Source organism: Gallus gallus, chromosome 3 (assembly GCF_016699485.2).
Source record: "Gallus gallus isolate bGalGal1 chromosome 3, bGalGal1.mat.broiler.GRCg7b, whole genome shotgun sequence".
Classification (NCBI taxonomy): Eukaryota; Metazoa; Chordata; class Aves; order Galliformes; family Phasianidae; genus Gallus; species Gallus gallus.
In genome coordinates this window covers 30488525-30509603 of record NC_052534.1, presented here as the reverse complement: position 1 = coordinate 30509603, position 21079 = coordinate 30488525, and the positions used below count along the sequence as shown (strand labels likewise).

Genomic DNA, 21079 nt, shown 5'->3' with positions numbered 1-21079 from the left:
CAGGTGCCGTCTTTGATTGACGTTCACCGCCAGCGGAAGTCCCGCCCGAACGACGGTTGCCCGGCAACGGCGACGCGTTGGCAATGGAGCCGGCCGCGCTGCCCACCGCGCTGCAGCTGGCGGCCAGCGGGGACACGGGGCTGAGCCTGGAGAAGCGGGCGGCGCTGGGGGCTTCGCTGCTGCTCCTGCAGCGCGACTATCGCTTCGAGAGGGTCTGGTTCTGGGGCTGCATCCAGGGCGTGCGCGGTACCTACTACATCGCGCAGGGGCTGGGCCCCGACCTCGCTGCGCCTCGCAGCCGCCTCTACAGGTGCTCGGAGGGGGGCGCGGGGAACGGGGAGGTCTGCGCGGCCTCGGGAGGCGGGATGGCGGCGTGGGGGCGCGAGGGGCTTGGAACAAGGGGTTGAGGTTGGAAAGCCTGGCCGTGCCCCGGGGGCTGCGCTCCGTATCTCACGGGGTCCGTGCCGGCGTCGCGCTTGTGGCTGACAGCTTGAACTGCGTGGAGTGGAGCCTCCTGCCGCCGGCGACCGTGGAGATGGTGGAACAGGCCGCGCTGCTGAAGGGCCTCTTCCAGGGAGACCCGTCTTTTGAGTACGAGTATGCCGAGGTAAACGCAGAAGATGACGAAAGATTTCTGGAGGATGGTAAGGAGGTAAATACAGCAAAACACTTCCCAGCTCTCTTTGCTGCAGTTGTATACCCCTCACACCAGACAGACTACTCGTCATTTGTTTTAAACAGCTGGTGGGTTACAGAAATGACCTGATTCCACTCATTTGGTAATTGGCATTTGAGTCCCACCTGGCAGAATCTTCCACTGAGAGGCAGCTCTTTCCTCAGATCCAGTGTGCTTTCACCTGGACACCAATGACTGCTACCCTAACAGTTAGGAAAATGAGGATCTGTGGGACTCTGTAGTTCCTATTTGACATCTGTTTAGAGAGGCTGTTTCTGTGGCTTGTTGTTTAGTTCTCAGAATGCTCCTTCCAAGACCTATGCCCTCAAGAATCTCCCTGTTCACATCAGGTGGAACATACACAGTTGCTTGTTTTCTGTCATTGCAACAGATTCTTGATTGAACTCTTCCTTCAGTTATTCCTTTAGATGTGTCTCGGAAATACCATTTCTCCTTTATGCTTCATTAGGTGCAATTGGTACAGATCCTGAAGCATTATACAGGAACTGCAGGTACCCATTCCTTCTAAGTATAATAAAGAAGCTACTCAGGTAGCTTAGCTGAGAGGGAGGAATAGATGAATGAAGGAAGGGACAGTTAATTTTCTGGTGAGTCTAGACTGTTCCTAGCTAGCAAGATATCCTGCCATATCTTATGAAAATAATGTCTGATTTGTGATCATCCTCGTGGTGCCGTTGGGCTCCAAGCTGAATCTGTTTTGGTTTCTATTGTCACATCGAGTTTATTTTCAGAAACATCATCAAGGAAAACCCTGCCTTTAAAATCTGCCTTTTTTTTTTTTTTTTTAAAAAAAAAAAAAAAAAGCTCACAATCAAGGAGGAGAACCGCCTTGTAGCTACAATAGAACAGATAGACAGAGCAGTTGGTATCATCCCTCGACGTGCATTTATGAAGACTCCTCTTGGGTCTGTGCATGAAAACAGAAACTTTGAAGGTAAATTCTCATTGTCTGTATCAGGATCAACCGTACTTTGATCATAAGGGCTGTAGAAGAAGATGAATTTCTCTCTCTAGCTGATGTTTTGATTTCAGCTTTATTTTTTTCCTTGGGTAAGATGAATAGGGAAGAGATGGTCCAGTGCCACCTCTGCAATTGTGATTCAGCCCATGGAGCTGTGAATAAAATCATTAATGTTCAGGTGTGCAATTCAACTGGAAGGTGGGAGTAGAAAATGAGTCAATAAACCTGTACTTTCATTTGTCCGTGTATAGTTTATGTGGGTGCTTAGCAATTATACCTGCAGTGAATTCTTCATCTACGCAATAGGATGTAACCAAATGGGCACAGAGTTGGTCTTGACTTGGAGTCCATTGCTTATCTGTGACCACGACTAACGTGGTTTGCAATGCACTAGGGAGTCAACTGGAGAAAGCCTATGACTGCCCTGTGCTGCAGACATTAGAGGAACAACATGACAGTCTGTGATGCAATGTACTTCAGGCCGGCATGCCGTATTAATGGTGAGGAATGGCTGTTTGCAGGTCTTTCTTTGACGGAGGCAAAAAAATTAAGTTCCTATTTCCATTTTACTGAGCCTGTTAACTTGAAGAATAAAACCCTGCTGGAAAAAGCTGACCTGGATCCATCCACTGACTTTCTGGACTCTCTGGAGCATGATGTCCCACAAGGTAAAGACAGCAAAATCAGGAGGTACAATGAAAGGTGGTCTGCACAGTCTGAGAAATATTGCAGAGATGAGGTGTGGGTTACGGTACAGTTGGTATGCTTAGAGGAAGCTCCTGTAATCTGTAAAGGAACATTATGTTTCCTAAATATTGTACTTAATTCCTTTTTCAAGCAATTAGAAACACTTGAAATAGTAAGTGTACCAGGGCTGTCGCATCCTCACTAAAGGTACTCTGACCAGCACTTCCCTGCTCTTGGCCTTAGTGCTATATTACCTCCTGACTTCAGTAAAGCCTGTGACAGGGGTGTCCCTATGGGCGGAGATAACTCCACCTCTGACAGGGAATTCACATGGCACTTTCACACCTCCTGTCCCACCCAATATTGCTCTTCTTTACTTAAGTGGGCTTTCATTAACACTAAATTGATATCCTTGAGAGACTGGATTGAACATCTATTTCAATAAACTGTTAGAAATGCTGTGCAAGGGAATAATCTGTCCTCTAGCAGATTACAGAGTTTAGAAGGAAAAAGAAAGATGTGCATAGTGAAATGTTCACATCTCTACTCTTCTTCTGGACAGCTGTTAAATGTAAATATGCTGAAAACCTCATTCAGAGATTCCTCTGGTGGGATATTCCTCTGAAGAAATGTTACCAGTTTGGATTTCTGTTACTGTTTTGCTTCTGGAGCTCTGAATAGGACCTAGTTTCTCATTCAGAGTGAGAGTAAGTCTTCATATATCCCATGTGGTCTGCAGGTACATTCCTTGTTACTGTACTATGTTTTTAAGTACAAGGAATTCTCCAGAACTGCTGAATGTCTGTAAACTGGGAGTGACTTGTTATTTCTTTCTAACTGCTTTTTGCTGATTGGGTGCCTTTATGGGTTGGGACAAGTACTTCTACATCCTCTGTCTAGAAAAAATTTTTGAGTCACAGTCAGACATCATTTGCTATTTTATTTCTATCCCGGAGCAGCAGGATAGGATAGTAACTGTCCTGTACCAGACAGAATTGGCTGTAAGGACTGGCAATCTATACATAATATAATATATAATTTATACATATATTTGCCCAATCTTTCCTTCTCCAAAGAAAGAATGGAGAATGAAACTAGTGAGCTCCAGCCTGAATTCTGAACATTTTCTGACCGTTCAGAGCATGAACAGTGTTGAAACAAGAACTGTCCAACTTACTGGTAGTGTCCTTGCTGCAGTGTCACTTTTTGGAGGTGTAGTCCTGAGATACTGTATGTTTTACATATACTGACTCACTGAGTTGCCCCTTTTAGACTCAAAAAAGAGTACTGCAAGTGGAGTTAGCTCCTACATACTTACTAAGAAAATCTTAGCTGCAATTTCATATGGTATTTCAGGCGCTGTTACTACTTACATTTTCCCCTCTTCTTTTTCCTAGGATTTGTGATAGGGGTACTCTTTACTTTTGTGAGATTTGCAGGCGCAATGCCATTGCAGCAGTAGATGATTCTGTAGTGCTTTCTGTTTCCACTGGAAAATGGGCATCAAGGGTTAAGATCCTGAAGGCTAATTTGCATCAGAGAGCTGGTTTTAGACTTCAGCTGTGATGGAGAATGGCAGCTTCTAAAGATCAGAGATCTCATACTGCAGTTTCCTATCTAGTTTGAAGGACAAGGCAACTGGCAAGTCGTGAAGATGTGAAGATGGTGGTTTCATGGAAGTCTTTAAATCAAATTTGACTTGTAGCTTTATTTTCCCAGTGGCAGATGGAAATTAAGGCTCAGCTACGTCACTATCATGTTTGTCTTCTTGTGGCAACCTGAGGTTTGTATAAGCGTGAACCTTTGCCCTCTTCCTGGGAGGCTGTCACTGTTAATTTGGTTCTCGGTCTCCTCAAAAAAGACTACCTGTGAAAGACTACCTGAGCTCAAATGTAGCTGAGTGCTTCTTAATGGAAGAGCAGAAGATTCATCATAGTGCCTCTGCAGCTCCAGCTGTATTGTCCTGATCTTTTTAGATTGAAGCTGGGGATTGATGGGATGAGCTTGTCAGACTAAGGAAATAAGACAAGAACTGATTACAGGATCAGCAAAGCATATAACTTCTCTAATTGCACTCTGTCATATGCAGATAGGAGCTCTGACGTTAATGAAAGATCAAGCCACCTCTTTAACGAGCATTCAGGTTGTCTGAAGTACTGGTTGCTTGCAAAAATATAATGGGAAAAAAAAAAAGAACATGGGACAGACACAGGCCTTGCACTGATTTTTATCAGCACAGCTCTGCCAAGGTCTCTCATTCTTGGTTGCAAGCCTTTTGAACTCTGTTTCTTGGATCACTTTCTTTCAACTGTGTCAGTGCATGTTAGTCCTGACCTAGAGCAGACAATGCTTTTTCTATTTCTTGACATGTTGTTTGCGGCTCTGGCAAATCCCCACATTTTGACCTGGAGGTTTTCCTGCCTTTTCTGGCGGGATCCATTCTTGAACAAGTGTTATCGGAATCAAAGCAGGAGTTCCCAAATATATTGCATCCAGAATAGATTGTGACCTGAAGCCAGAATTGTTTTTGCCCTCAGTGTATATATCTAAAAAGTGCACTATTGGGTGAGTGACATCTTGGTGATGTTCCCAACCGTTATTGGCTAGAATTCCAGTAGCCTCTTAAAACACCGAAAGATCAGGACTGAGGGATGAAAGGCTGATTTTCCCTATCTAAAAGTAACAACTCTGTTGGAATAGTTTTCTTTATTAATTGGAGACTGAGCATCTGTGACAGGTGTCAAGGAGGTAACTGTCATAAAATGTATGGCATGTCATTATTGGAGAGCAGAGGTGTCTTACAGAAAGGAAAGTTGGAGGCAGAGAGAAGATTTTATATGACAGCTGAAAGGTGGGAAGAAAGGGAGTTAAACCTGGGTTGAATAAATGATGCAATGATAAAAGCAAAGAGTTTAGTGCAAGACTGCAACAGCTGGAGTTTTATAACAAAACTGTCCACCACCCTTATCTTTGCCAGTAATATCTCTGGTGATTACAGGTTCCAGATTCTGTCTATCTATGTGGCTATCTGTGTACTTTAAGAGTTCAGAATATGTTGCTGGTTTTCCCCTGATCCTACTGTGAGTCTGTCTGGTTTTCATGGTATCTCAGCTCCCTAAGGCAAGTGGCTGAGTGATTTAGGTTTTTTTTTGTTTGTTTGTTTTTGTTTTTAATAAATAAATAAATGTATAAATGGAGAGAAAAGTGGGAGAACGCGAACACTTTTGCCTTAAAAGCAAATTCAGTCTGCTTTCCCCCCTTTAAGATTTCCAGTTCTCTGAGCAAAAATCATGAATTTGAGTGGCTTGACTCAGGATTTTTGAACATGGAGGGGTTGTGATACTGATCTTCTGTCACCACAGTATCAGATCATGCAGTGCTTCATTCTGATCCAAATGGCCAGCTGGCCAAAATGTTGCATGCTGGGATCTGTAGGTTTTGCTGGCCATATGTCTGCATTAAAGATAAGCTTGTTTGCTCTAGTCTAAGCAGACAATCTGCTTAAATTTATGCACAATTAGATGTAGCCTTTAAGCTGCTGGCAGGTTGCCAGCACGGTCTTTTCTATTGCAGGGAGTTCAGCACCCTGGGCAATAGCATTTAAGGAACTAGAGTTGTGGCAGTTTTACATATGCTTGTAGGTAATATAATAGCAAAGCAAACAGCAATAATTCCTAGCATGCCTACAGCATTTTCACTTGACCTAATGTTGCGTAGCTATGAAACAATAGTCATTTGTCATGCACTGGCATGGTGGGGAAAGTGAAAGAGGAGGGATGATTTTACTGTGATCGTGGTACTAGCTCAGGCAGTGCTACATTCTGCATGGATGTAGGAAAAGGATGGGGTAAAGCCTAAGGTGCTAGCATTGAATGGAAAGACTGGGAGGAAGTAAAATAAGGGACGGAGAATTCAGATCTTAGGCACTTTCAAACTACTCTTCAGGTAAAAAAAGTAAGTTGACTTTGAAGGTTTGTGACAGATTACCGACTCAGATCACTTTGAAATGGAGATAAGGAACACCAACAGGGCACTGTTAAACACCGTGTAGAAGGGAACTATGTCAGAGGAGAGAAAAGGGAGAGGAAAAAAAATGTAGATACAAAAACATGAGTGGAAATAGAGTTTCTATGAGAAGAGTTTATTAGAAAGTCATGACTTCCAGTCAAGAAACAGCAACTTTTGGCAGAAGGCCTACCAGGTTCATTGGTAACTGGTGATGTAAAAACAAGAATTAGAATTGAAAATCAGTATAAAAGGAAATGCAGAAAGTTGGGAACAATTAATGATTTATATAAGTGGAATTTATAATGAGTAGAAAATGACAAAGGAAATCAGAATAACCTGGGGTAACCCACGGCTGTCTAGTTTGAAAACTGTAAGAAGGAATTTTTCAAGTATATTGAGAGGAAAGAAAGCACAGTAACAGTACTGCTATCTTTTGTTATATCGTGATGGTAAATGGCTGATAAGAACGTGGAAGAGCAGAAATGCTCGACATTTTTTGTGTGTTTGTATTTAGATTGAAACAAAAATATGGACTTGTATCAAATGAAGACAATAAAATACCATTTCAGATAGTTTTCTGGCTATTTGCTAGGGGAGAAAATAATTAGGTAACCTTTACTGTGGGCCAAAAAAAGGAAAATGGCAGAGCCAAATGAGTTACTCCTGAATGCATTATCTCAGCGGGCTTCTGGCATAATTATGATGCTAACCTTTAATTAATTCCAGCACTGCATACATACTCCCTAAACTGCTTTTGATTTGTAGTTGTGATTCTGAAATCATGAATGGGTGTGTTCCTGGCAGAGAACAGAAGGGGCTTCAGTTGGGACCAGTGTCAGTACTGATATTCTTCAGTGTATGAGGTAGAAATCTGGGACTGGTGGAGAGATGAGTAATGACAAAGGTGGGACAGTTACAGTGACCTGACAGAGACCTGGCTTACTAAAATAAAGTGTATTTTGGTGTAGCTAACTACAAAATCATATATCCAGGAACAGGAAGCGCAAGCCAGGCTTTGAGAATTGTGTTTGAGAAGCTGTGGCTCTGAGGAGAAATCCAGGCACAACCTGCTAAACATGAGCTCCCAGTTTGATGCTGAGACCAAAAAGGCTAATATGATCTGCAGATGTATAAACAAGGGTGTAGAAAATAGGAACTGGGAGGTGACTTTACTTTTGCTAGATTACTGGTGGGATCAGGACTGTATTATTGCATGTTGCAAAACTGGAGAGGCTGCAGAAAAGAGCCACAGAATGATTCAGGGGCTGGTGAGAGACATAAACAATTCAGTGTGTTTATCTTACAGAAAAGAACATGAGAATGACTGTGTTACACTGCGTAAATACTCAATGGATTTTAAGTATTGGTACTGAATTCTATTTAGTACAGCAGAAAAACCCATAACAAGAACCAGAAACTGGAAATTATAGCCAGAAAAAAAAAAATTGAAAGGAAAAATTTGGTAGAAATCTAACCAGTGAAATGAGTACCTGCTAGCAAGGACAATGATTGAGTGTGCCTCTTGGTATCTTAGCATCATGCTGGATATCTTTCTGGAGATGTGTCCTAGCCAAATGGAAATATAAGTTACTAGCCCCAGACATGAATAGCTGAGTTCAATTTGATGGCCAGAGGTATGTAAGTGTCCAAAACATATGATTTCCTGGTATGCCTGGCTGTAAATGTGATGACAGCTACGGTGAACCGTGTTTGGCTTCTTCAGTGCCAGTGTCAGTGACAGAAAGATGACAGTAGGTTCTTGAGACAGTGACCCTAAGCATAGGACTCTCAATAACATCTGGCTTTGCTTCCTGAACTACGTGCACTTAAAAGAATATTGAGATTCCTGATTTATCACTGTCCATCATGGAGGGTGAACCAAAGAGCTGAGACTTCCTCAGATGTAGCTGCTGACTCCAGTGCAGGAAGATATTTTATAGCATTGTTCTAAGTACGTATATAGTGGCAGAGTGGATCACAGCGAGCCATATCCACTTTCTGTTTCAAGATTCAGCTCGAGGAGGGGGAGTTGCCTAGAAAAAATATTTAATTTCTTCACCCAAAAGTGTGCTGTTTTTGGAGTGTTCTTCATAGAGCATCACAGACAAAGTGATTTGTGACTGTTTCCTTGACTGAATACTTTGGGCACTAGCCTTTCTGTAAACTTCCTTAACAGTAGCCTGGGTTAGAACACTAACCTTCTGTCCTCTGAGCTTCATTAGCACACTCTTTATCGGTTTAGCAAAACTGATAGGGCATAATGGGCCCTTGAAGATGGAGAGGTTGTGTTTTTAAGTGAGGGAGACTTTCCTTTGACCACTCTCAAGGGCCATTTTGGTAGCTTCATTTTGGCTGTCCCAAAAAGCCCAGATGCTGGGCAAAAGAGGTCCAGGAGACATGAACCTGCTTTATCTCCACGCATTAACAGAGCTAATTAACTCCCTTTTGGACCGTCCCCCTCATGCGATTAATCCCCTATCAGCCTCCGTCTCCAGCCATTCGAAGAGTCTGTGTCTGCAGAGGTATTTACAACCCCCGCTAGCCAGCAGAGAGCAAGTCGCCCTGTTATCAGGGCTCTAAGACAAATGGCTGCCTATCTCCCCAGTGGCCCTGCAAAATCCAGCAAAGTGCTGCGCTGTGCTGGCCACCTACTTTCACCCAGCCTCCCTTCTCCGCTAACATTTCACAGATGTGACCTGAGCCCTCCCCTTTCATTGCTTAACAATAAGCAGCACCTCCCCAGCTCTGTGAAAGCCGAGAGCAACAGCACTTTACTTCTTAGCTTGCCAAGAGCCACACGGGGACAAGGCTTTTCAAACTGTCTCACTGAAATCCGAACTAAAAGACCCATAATGAATGAGAGGACGGTGCTGCACGTTAGCAAGGGAAAAAAGAGGTAGCCAAAATGTAAACCAAAATACTAAGTGTGGCTCCCAGCTATCCTCGTTCCCGTTTAGGAGATGTGATCCTTAGGCTCAGTGCATCTGTGAAAGTGGGCAATGGTATTGCTTGGAGTTACCTGATGTTTATACAAGTGGTGTTGACAAACAAGCTTCATAACACAGTGGTACAGATGGAGTATAGTCAATGAGTGTGGATCAGAACTGACAGTGGTACAGATGGAGTATAGTCAATGAGTGTGGATCAGAACTGCTGGTGATTTTCAGATGTAGGAGTGGAACTGAATAGCTGGCTTAGTGGGTTATTAATTAAATCTTTTTTTGTCTGGTACCTGGATTTCTCTGTTGAAGCTGAAGTCAGCCATCCCTAGAAATAATTCTGGGGTAGCTGTAGATGCTGCGCTCCAGCAGGGTGCACTATGGTGCCAGCATTGTCAGTATTGAGCCGGAAAGGAAACAACAGGAAAGTAAAATGAGAAAGAAAAGCACCAAGAAGAGGATCAGAATGAGAGGGTAAAGCCTGAGCTTCCAGACTGTGTGTGGTGTAAAAACATACTGAACTGTGTATGGAGAAGAGACACTGGTCACTGGACCATTCCAGAACAAAGGCATTCTGAGTCTCATCGGTGACCAGAGGTGTGCAATGGACATGCATAAACACATAAGCTTGTTTCTTGCCTCATCCAAAAGTAGAGACATTGATCATTTTTGCTAGTAATGTGTGGTCTGGGAAGCCTACAGAGGCTACTAAAGCCACTCCCACAGTGACCCAGGAAAGTTACCTGGGAGCAACACAAGACGCCGTCCCTCCCTAAAGTTGGGGTGCTGCCAGCTCAGGAGTTTAATATCAATCTGAAACCTCTCATGTGGCAGCACAGAACTCCAGAGCCAGCTACTATTATATCTTTAGATTGGCAGTCAATGATCTGCCTTGATTTCTGGAAAGGAGTCTGTTTTCTTTTGGATTTATGTCTACTGGTAATAAAGCAGTGCATTCACTACTTTTGGGTCCTAGGTCTATATCACCTCAGGGGTCTTGTTTGGTCAAAGGCCTTGAGTGAGTTTATACTGGATCAGGGCTGACCATCAACTGTGCTGTGGTGAAGTCTTTCACTCTCCTGACTGCTGTGGTGAAATAATGAGGACAGAAGCATGTTCTTCATAGCAACTTTCCAGGGATTGTGTTTTAAGTCTGTTCCTCGTCAGTAAAAGAAAACATTGCCCACCCTGTTTCTATTTCAGTTCTTGGTTCACTGGATGTGAAAAGGAGATGAACTTCTTGTTGAACTGATGGGGAAAAGGCTGCTAAAGCCTCTGAACCAGTAGCTGTATTTTGATCACTGCATCAGTCAGCCTTGAACTAAACCATTTTTTTTCTAGAGAATGATGAAAAATTACATGAAGGGGGAATCCTAGGGCAGTCCATCTGTCACTGGATGTCAGAATGAGCCCTAAGCAGGTCAGCTTTTGCTAGGCGTGATCTATTTCTGAAGGGGCTCCACGTAAGGAATGGCAGTTCCTGCCTCTGTGCTGGCTGGCATTGGTGCCAGCATTGCATATGGCTTTCCTCTGCTGTTTGCTGCTCCTTTGGCTGCAAGAACTTTTGCAGGAAGAGAGTCAACAGAAATTGTCTGGCTTTGCTATAAACAAATATCACATGGATTAAAATTCTGCATGCTGAAGAGGTGTGTAGCGGTGTGTTGATGCAAAACGACGAGGGACAGTTGATCTTTAGGTATATTTGTACAGCAATTGTAGCGTGCGTATGTTTCTAAGCTACTATAGGTACTAAAAGAAGCTTGGTCATCTTTAGTGTTCAGAATTAGCTCCAATATTAACACAAATATCCTGTGCTGTGGACAGTCTTCTCAAAAACTGGTAAACTCTTCAGGCAATTTGGGCCAGAATTCATATCTAGCCTAGTATGAAAACATCCACTGTTCGTGCCATCTGTTCTTCATCTGGAATCCTTTTAACTAGACATGCTAACTTGATGATGAGGTAAGAAGTACAACGTGGGGACTGACGGGGTTTGTAGCTTTGCCTCTCCTCCAGGACAGTGAATTGGATGTGCTCTAAGCATTCAGTTGATTCTGAATTCCAGCATTTACTGCTTTGTGTTCTCTCAGAATTCAGAGATCAATGTGAGGTTCTTTGCCCCTAATCCAGCCCCTGTTCATCATTATCACCTTCTCAAAGTGGCCAGTGCTTTGTTATCAGGAGAGGCAAAATCTTACAAGGTGGTCATAATCTCCTCTGAGAGTCAGACAGATATTCTCCCTTGGGTAAGAAAGTGACAGTGACCGAAAGCTCTAGGGGAAGATGGCTAGAACAAAGCTGTCCATTGCATCCTTTCATCAAACTGTTAATCTTTCTTTCAAAGACATCACATTTGTTTGGTGACAAAAGCCCCAAAGAAGCTGTATTGAGCCTGAAATCCTGTAGCAAGATTTAGAGGAAGCGTCTTTCATTCAGAGTGGGGAGGAGCGAGAGACTCCTTCTTTTTCTTCCGTCTAACCAATGGGCTCACAGAAGTCCACGAAGGTGACGGATTAATGCAGGGGCTCCCCAGGTAGATGCTACGTGACTCCTGGCACGCTCCAAAAACGTTTCCACAGCGACCAGCTGAACAAGAAATATGGTGTGTGACGGGATCCGGCGTAAACCTGTGCTGTGGAAGGAGAGTGCTTTGCTGCTCTGAGATATTTCTAAATTTACTGCAGAAGACTTGAGATACAGTGATCTATGTTTTATTTGTCAGAATCCAAACAGAAGGGATTTGAAATAAGTTTTCCTGCTCCTTAGAAGTTCTGATTGAATATTGTCTTGCTGTTTCCTCTAGTGCGCGGTTCATTCCAAATCTATTCTGGATGCTGTCTGTGCTAAATCTACATCTTTTTCTAAACATCAAAACTGTAAGAAAAAAAAAACAGCTGGTAGGAAAAAAGGATTCTAGTTCTGTTCTAATTATCCAATGGATTTAGAACTAACGGACAAAATAAGGGCATTAAGAGGGAGGCTGTAATTAGATGTTCAGTGCTTCTGTTAGCTTCTTCAGTGCTTCCCATCCTCTGCTTCTCATTTGTGTGTGTGTATTGTCCCTTCTTTTGTATCAATCTTGTTTGCTGTGCAGCCAGATTCCAGCTGGAAAAATAACTTTATGTTTTACTACACTATTTTGCAGCCAGATTGTTTCCCTGACCTGGTTCACTGAGCAGTAAATAAAACGCTTTTGCAGTCTTTATGATGGAAGGGGTTATGAAGGTGGGAATAAAGGTTTGAAGGCAGAGGCTGCTTCAAATGAATTAAGCAGCACTGCTGTCAGATGTGTAGGCATGGCCTGCATTTCACCCTATGTAAGGCATCTGAATGAGTGAGTCTGGGACAGAGCTGTAACCTCTGAATCCTCCTTGTCAGTAGGAAGCAGGTACTTCGTGTGCAACCAAATGGCTCAGGTCTATCTTAATAATTTGTGCTGCATCGGTGTTCCCAGTGGGGAAGGGTAATGAAGAGTAAGTCTCTGAAGTAACATCATTTTCCTTTGAGGTTTGGGAATGGTCGTATTTGTGTGTCAAAGATGTGGCAGCCATTAGGACAATGCAACAGCCTCCTGGCAGCGCTTGACTGTTTCTAAGCTCCACTTTCCTGGCTCTGGTAGCTTTTTAAAATATTTCTGAATGTGCAACCAGTCTGTGTTTCTATTTAATTATTATTAAATAGTTACACGGGGAACTGGAAATATTGACAGCAGTGTTAACATATGGGGTGCAGGTGGTGTGTCAAGCAAATGAAAGAGATTTAGTTTTGCAGCCAGTAAGTGGCATGGAGTTTGTGCCCCACGTAGTGCTTGTATGTGTCCTTATGGTTGTTAGGCTGCGCATGGTATGTCTGTGTGGGGAAACTTGTTGGGAGCCAGAGGACAGTGACCTTTCCTTACAGCTGCTCTGCTTTGCAATTAATCTTTGTTCCCTACAGACAGCAAATTAGAGGTAGGAAGCTCTTCCCAGCGTAGGATTTTCAGTTGGAGGGAAATAGAAGCTAAATCCCATAGCTGTAGCATAACTTTGTCAGTTAAGTGCCTAGGGTCACACAGCCAACCTGCAGCTGCTTTTGCAAAGGGAAACAGTTATGTTCCCCCTCTCTAAGTGTTGTTATTTGTCCAGCAACTCAGTACTTCACTCTCACTCAAGATTGACTGTGGCAAGATACATTATAACCTGCTCTTGCAGCAGTGTATAGTGAGAAGTGTAGCCACAGTGTAGCTGCTTTTCCCTTGAGACATTTCGTTCTTTGAAGAATTGGTAATGTCAGTTTTACAACCCTGTGTGAGCTTTCACTACGTGGAATCCCTTGTCAGGCTGTCTAGCTTTTAGAGCTGTTTCTTCTCAAGCCTACTCTGAAACGAGGCATTGCTGAATCACCTCCAAAGCAGCAATGTTATGAGAGGTCATACTGAAAGTGGACCAGTTACGGCAGGAAAGTTCTTCTGCAAACAGACCTCTTAAAAGGCTTTAAAATAAAAGCTCATGTCTCATGCACCCTCTTGCCTCTGAATTAAAAGATTCAGCCCATAGCTGAGACAGACATGGGGGATGAGACAGGCATTTCTATTGGCGACTGCAAAGGAAGAAGAAGCTGAGAAGGAGGTTGACTTTTGAAATTCAGCTCTGGTGTCCTGGCAACTGTTGAAGGGCCATAAAAAGGCAGTGGTTTAACACTGGGTGAGCATCAGGATCTTCAAAGCACTTTCTTGTTTGGGAAAGATGTAAGGAACTCCTCAGAATTCCTGCCTGTGTTTGGAGGGGTGGAGGCTGTAGCCTGCTCCGAAGGGGGAATAGGAAGCTCCAGATCTTCTTCCAGCGGATATTTTTCCCATGCTCTTTCCTCCCACACAGCAGCTCCCTCCCTTCCCTTCTGGAGCAGCAGCAGGCAACAGTTTCAGAACAGTGTTTGACTGTCTTAGGTTTGCAGGGTGCAGCTTAAGAACTAACTTGATGTTTTGAAAAAATATATTTTGAAGAATAGAAACCTCGCTAGAGCAGTGCTGCTGTGAAAAAATCTCCAGCGTGAGAGCAATGACCTCGAGGACTTCCCTGTACCTCATCAGGCTTTGCATGATAAGTGAAGTTAACTCTGCTGATTAGTTTAGGAGCAATACAGGCTGCACCCTCACACCCAGGTGCTACTTAAAAGCAGTATTTAACCCTAGGAAAGCCAGTTCTTACTTGCAGTCTATTAGTTCCAGTTGTATTCCCTTAAATGCAAAACAAAATCACCCATATTTAATTTTTTTTTTAATTATTCCTGACAATTTCTATCTAGATATCCTGGTATACCATACAGACTGATGTTCTGAGCTTCCCAGTCTCACATTAAGAAACACTTTGCCTGAAACAGGGGTAATGATATGCCAGCGTTAGAAAGGATTTAAACCCCGCGTCCCAATTCATTATATTAATACAGACCTACACCTACCTATGTAATGATTTTACTCATTAAATGGTAAGAACCATTTATTATAGCAGGGAAGCTTAAAAAAGAAAGAAGATAAATGAAGCATATAATTTTCATAATTCCCCTGATTCTTTTTAATACCATACTACTAAATGCATTTCTAAAGTTTTCCCTTGAAGGAGAAAGAAGGAATATTCATTTTAAGCTATTATTTTATACTGTTCATTAGCTATTGATTAAAGTAGTTTTAGAGTGATTTATGACATCATTATTTAAAACTCCTACATGAAAAGTCGTCCTGATAAAGCATCATGTTGTTCAAAGATTGGCTATGAGATTGGAGCTATAAGGGAAGAGAATGCAGTTGTCTTGGATCTTTCAAGGAGAACGACTCCATCCCTCTTGAGTTCAAATATTAACTTTGTTTTCTAGACTATTTCTTTGAATGCAGCTCACATGGTGTGGTATGGAAAAAATCAGTACTGCGATACTAGGCTGTAATTCAACTAACCTTTAGAGAAAAGGTCCTAAAAAAGAAGGCAAGTCCCAGAACTTGATTGTGATGCCTTCTTAGAAGGCAATGCCAGCACTGTTTCAAACACAGTTTATGAATGAGTTTTGTGCACAGCAGAAGTCCAGTCTATAAAAATATACTGAATACATCACCTTTGATAGCTGCAGTAGAGAAAACTCCCCAATGATCTGCTTAGTAAAATGTGGAAGGTGGCACTGCTGCTGCTGTTTGGCTCTGCAGAATAAATATTAGCTCAATGGCTGGTCATCATCGTGGCTGAAAAAAGGATCTGAGTGCAGATGTCATTAGAGTTTCAGGCAGTTACTTCTGATTCTTTCAGTTGGCAATCTATGTTGCAGTAGTCCAGTTGGGATCACCATTAAGTACTCTGCTTGCTTTGTTCAGATCCTCATTTCATGGAAAGACTTGCGCAGCATCAGCAAAACTTCATTGCCCCTATTTGCATAGAACTGGATGCAGAATCAGGGATCAGAGAAAAGCTGTGAAGTATAACCATATTCCCTGAAGGTCCGATCTTTATGAAATGTCAAATTTGAATCCTTTGAGAGATTGCAGCTTGATGGTAGGAAAATGAAGCAGTTGTCCATCACAACCTTCAGAGATCTAGCATAAAAATGAATGGAGCTGTATTCCATTACATCTGTCCATTTCTGCCAGGTCTGAAGATGTATAGGAAGTTCCTTTGATCAGCAGAGTTAATTGTCGAATACTCCAGAGAGACTGATAAGCCCTTGTGACACTAGATACACATTCTGAGAAGATCATGGATTCATGTATTATATTTCCCCTGAGCATAGATAAATGGATTTAATCAAGCAGAACTTGATTTACTATATCTTCTCTGTGAATTTGTCCAACAAAAAAGCCTGAATCCAAATGTAGGAGCTGAAAGCATTAGCATCCCTGTCTTCCCTCTCATCTTCCCCACTTGTCATGCTCCAGGCACTTCTTTTTTGTTCTTGACTACAAATAGTTTGGGGCAAAGCATTCATCTGAGTACAAGAACATAAGTACGCATATACACAAGCTATCACATGTACCAAAGGTGCTGGATGCTTCCATTATGTTGGGAGGCATTAGCAAACTAGATAATCCCCAAGGGCTTTCACCTTTCAGCAAGGCAAGATACAGTACTATCTGTGACAGGCTTGCTTCTCAGAGGATTGGTTCAGAGTCAAAGACAATGGGAGTTCTCCATTCCATAGCCAGAGAAAGTCTTCCAACAGTTTACAGTCCTCCCTACAAACCACCACGTAAAGCTGCAGCAGGAACCACCAGTATCTGGATGGAGGGCTGCAGATCTTTTCTGCAGCCTGAAGCTGCAAAAACCCTGCACTGAAAGAAAAGTCAGTTCAGCGTTCCATGGAGAAATTGAAAGTTATTTGTCACAATTACATTCAGATCTATTTGTTTGCCACTTATCCAACACCCTCAAATGTAGTCTAGCTACTGCTGGCAGCAAATGCTGAAAACTTCAGCAGAGAAGTTCAAGAAGTTGTTTGAAAGATTCTGCTTTGACAGCAGATGGCTGTCGTATTTCAGTCATGGGCTTCAGCCATAGAATCATAAAATCATAGAATCGCTAAGGTTGGAAAAGACCCACAGGATCACCCAGTCCAACCATTCGTTCGCCCTTCACCAATGGTTCTCGCTAAACCATGTCCCTCAACACAACATCCAAATGCTCTTTGAACACCACCAGGCTCGGTGACTGCACCACCTCTCTGGGCAGCCCATTCCAGTGTCTGACCACCCTTTCAGAGAAGCAGTATTTCCTAACGTCCAGCCTGAATCTTCCCTGGAGCAGCTTGAAGCCATTCCCTCTAGTCCTATCACTGGATGATCTGCCTTGTTCTGAAGCGTTCTTCAGCTAGGCTTCCACATTATTCAAGTAGTGAAGTTGCTTAGGTACCTGTGGATTTTGTAGGAGACTCAGTCAGTCATTATTTGTAATCTCAGTGGCTGAAACATAGTGTGTGCATTTATACCAGCTATGACAAAGATCCATTCTGGTTTGTTTCCCTATGACTGGCACTGGAGAGGCTGCATGGGAGACTTGGGGTTGGCTTGTATGAAACCACTGTTTGTAGAGACACTAGTTCAGGTTTTAAGTAGGACCTGCACAAGAATTCTTCCACACTGTAGTAATGTGCAGAGATGCCATACACCTGTACTGATCCTGCCCTGTATTAAATACTGAGTGCTTTGCTTTATGGCGATTCCAGTTGTTTGTCTGTAGTGTAAACATGGAACTGAGTCAGAAGTAAACTAAACTCTTCAGTGCAAAAATCTCCCAAATCTTTAAAGACTGTGAATATCTTCTTTGTATTTCCATGCTGCAGCCAGTCAATCAGAAAGTTCACTGACTGCCACAGAAACTGAAGGGGTCCTCGTGGTTCATTTGATTCCATGTCTGCACATAACTGAAGATGGTACTTGAAAGGGTATCAAGTCAAAGATCACACTGGAATTATGTTGTGTATATTATGATATAACAGACCTGTGGAACTTTCTACTGAAAGACAGGAAAAAATCTTGTCCAAGAAAAGAACAGAAATACGAAGAGGACAGGTATCAGGTGATTACAACAACTCATGACACCTGGTCTTACAGGACTTTGAATTGTGTTATTCCTTTGTCATTCTGCAGCCATCATATATACATTTGCTTGCAGCATCTCTGGTCATGTTCCTCCTCCTTCAAGAAATCCACTGTTGTTAGCTGTCAGGTGGGTAAGGGACTACACATACTGCAAATGGGCAAAAATTTGAAGACATGCAAACACTGAGTGCCCAGCTAGCTGCTGCCTTTTGACTGCCAGGCAAGCCAAACAGCACATACTTTCTGCATCTGCTGGCAGACCACATACACAGCTTCAGGAGTTGCAGTCAACCCCTGGATTCCTAGACCATATATTATGGAGACCTTTTGTAAGAACTTCTGGTGTTTAAGCCCCTCAGACCTCCATCAGATGCAATTGGCCAAGAGTCAGAAGGCACTGGCGGCAATCACAGAAGCCCTTCTCCAAGCTAACATGACAAGAGTAAGCATGAGTCATAGTATAAATTCAAGACCCCAGAATTCTCTACAAGAATGAGTATCTTCTAACTGACCCAAAACATTATGGGCTTTCTGCTTACTCTTGAATTGGCAGTTTTTGGCTCACCATATAGGCTCAGCACTTGACTCTAGGCCAGTGGTGGCCAGACAGCTCTGACTTTTTTTTTTTTTTAATTTGGGTCTGCTGCTTCTGCTTTTAGATGGGGATTCGGCAGGAACCTTCTTCCCTTCATTGCAGCCTCTAGGCATTTGGCACTGAAGATGTTATTTTCTTCTCCTGGAAGCTTCTTATCTCTAGCACTGAATCCAAATTGATGCTCTAGTCCCCTCCCCTCTGGCATTGTTCCCAGGCTGTTGTGTCAAACACAAAACAATACTCAGTGGCTCAGAGCTCCTTGCATCCAGGAGAAGTTACATTTTCACACTGGCTCTGGACTTCCTCTGCAGAGCCAAGGCAAAATTAATGCCAAAACTAATTTCTTTGCCCCTACTAAGCACATCCTTGTCAATGATGAAGCCAGGAAAGACTGAAGAGAATTAACCTTTTCTGTAAGTTTCTGAGATAGGAAGCATCTTGCATTTAGCTTTCTTTTCTTCCTCTTTCTTAGTTCCTGCATTAGAGAAACCAGTTTTCCCTGAAGTGCTTTCTTCCCACTACTAATGCTACCAGTCTGAGAAGAAATTTCATACCTGGGCAAATGTGCACAGGATTGCCATTTAGCTAGTAGCTGGACAAAATAGGTACCAGGGCTTACTAAAGTAACTGCTGCCCATTCAGCAGCAGCCGAGTAGTAGCCACTCCTAGAGATAAAACATACAAGTCTGGAGCTCCAGGGGACCCTTCCTGTGATCCATGTGACACTACTGTTAGGGCTGTAGGATTGTGCTAGTGCAAAACTAGACACCTGGAAATGATTGCAGCCAATAATGCAGAACTGCCAAACGAAGAAAGGACATTGAGGTTTTTTGTCTGCTTTTCCTCTTTTTGGGTGCTAGGAATTCCGATATACTGATGCAGCCTTGTGCACTGTTTAATAGTTGGGCAGAACCCACCGCAGTCCTCCTATGCCCCAGGAATTCAGTCTTATTTGCAGTGACACACTAGCACGTGTTCTCTTACAGGCTCCTGGACCGTCCAGTTTGAGAAGGGAGGCACTGTGGTTGTGTTGAGAAGTCTGCTGTGGCTTGGACTGACATTCTACCATGTCCCAATGACTAAGCAATATGGCTACATCTACTGTGGCACTGGTGAGAAGAACTTAGATCTGCCTTTCATGCTGTGAAACACTTCTCTGGGCTGATCACTCAAGAATATTTAGAATTTATATTTGGGAGATTTTTGTTTATAGATTATTCTACTAAATGCATGAAACCTCTACACTGTGTGCTGGATTCTTTTGCGCCTTGATTCTTTTCCTAGGATTTCACAGCGTGCAATCCTTAACTCCTGATTAAATTCCCTGTAATGTGTCACTACAGATCCTTCAGCTAGTAACAAATGACATTTTCTTCCACGAAGGGCTAAGTCTTAGGTTAGAAATCAAACCTGGGCCATCTGTTTGTGTACAGAGACATGACGCTTTAAAGAAAAACTCATCTGGAGGGAACATAAATGAATGCCTGCTGTCACCCATGAATGCCAAACAAAAGCAGAGTTTTTGCCTTGGATTCAGAGTAAAAAGCTGTTGCTTTCTCTAAGGGATCCTGAAGACAGGAGTGTGTTTTGTTTTTCAGGTGTTAGGCTTCACAAAAAATAGTGTGGTCTTTCCAGCTTATTTCACAAAACTTAAGAAAAAAATTAACTGTAGGCATTGTCTAGTTGTTTGCAAAACTTTCTCATTTAGGTTCATCTTAGGGCTATGGCTTCATCCAGCGACATTTCTGTTAGTAGAATTCACTGAGCACAGCTACCTGAGCTAGAAAACATATCCACTTCTGTTCACAGGAGAAGGAAAAAATCTTTTGTTTTCTGAAGGGCTGTGGGTTTCAAAGCTTCATAAAACAGAGATGGCCAGCCCAGAGATTTTAACTCAGTATAGTGAATGAAGTGTCAGTTCTTTCTCAAAGCCAAAACATCTTAGCCAGCTGAAGGGGCTAAATTCAGGGCTTCCATTTCACAAAAGCAAAAAATAGACAAAAAACCTCATTATAAACTAATTTGATTTCCCAGGTAACGTGGGTTTATCCCAATCCTTTGTTCCTGTCCATACCAGTAAGTATTAACTGATGATTCTGATGCAAGCAGTACATATAAAAGGCTGTGTTGATTTGTAGCTTTTAGATAAGTATCAAAGAAATGGAGCCAATAATGACCCTAATAATTTAATAAGTCTTTCATACAAGGCCCTTAATTAGCATTTCTTAAGTATAAACGATCAGGGGAAGTTGCATACAGATATTATACAAGGAGAGAAATGGTGTCACCTTTTACTTACGGGATGGAAAATTAAGCACATCTGTCAACCCAAAACTATCCTGGGAAGGACCCTCATCACTGACATGGAAAACATGAAAATATATCTGCAAGGAGAAAAAGCAAGTCCGGTTGTCAAGAACATCAACGTTCTGTATTTGCTTGATCCAGGAAGGATGCACAAGCTAGGAATACTGAAGTGGATGTGGAAGAAATGCACGTGCCTGCCTACCACTGCCATGCATTTTCTGCTGCAAATTACAGATAGTACAGATTTTAAAAATATTTCATTTTGGTAGTCATTAACCTCATTTGTTACTGCTGAAAAAAAACAGTGCTGCAGGAGGTTTTTTCTTTCATCAGT

General features: G+C 42.6%; 1 protein-coding gene across 4 annotated transcripts; it reads left to right on the top strand.

The window, feature by feature from the left end:
- Positions 1-51: 51 nt before the first annotated feature.
- RSPH9 (radial spoke head component 9) lies at positions 52-21014 on the top strand. Of its 4 annotated transcripts, none has more exons than XM_015283712.4 (6): positions 52-310; positions 490-652; positions 1502-1631; positions 2180-2326; positions 19425-19550; positions 20740-21014. In XM_015283712.4, the coding sequence occupies exons 1-6, from the start codon at positions 84-86 to the stop codon at positions 21012-21014; spliced, it is 1068 nt and encodes a 355-aa protein (XP_015139198.2). In that variant the 5' UTR covers positions 52-83.
- Positions 21015-21079: the final 65 nt, after the last annotated feature.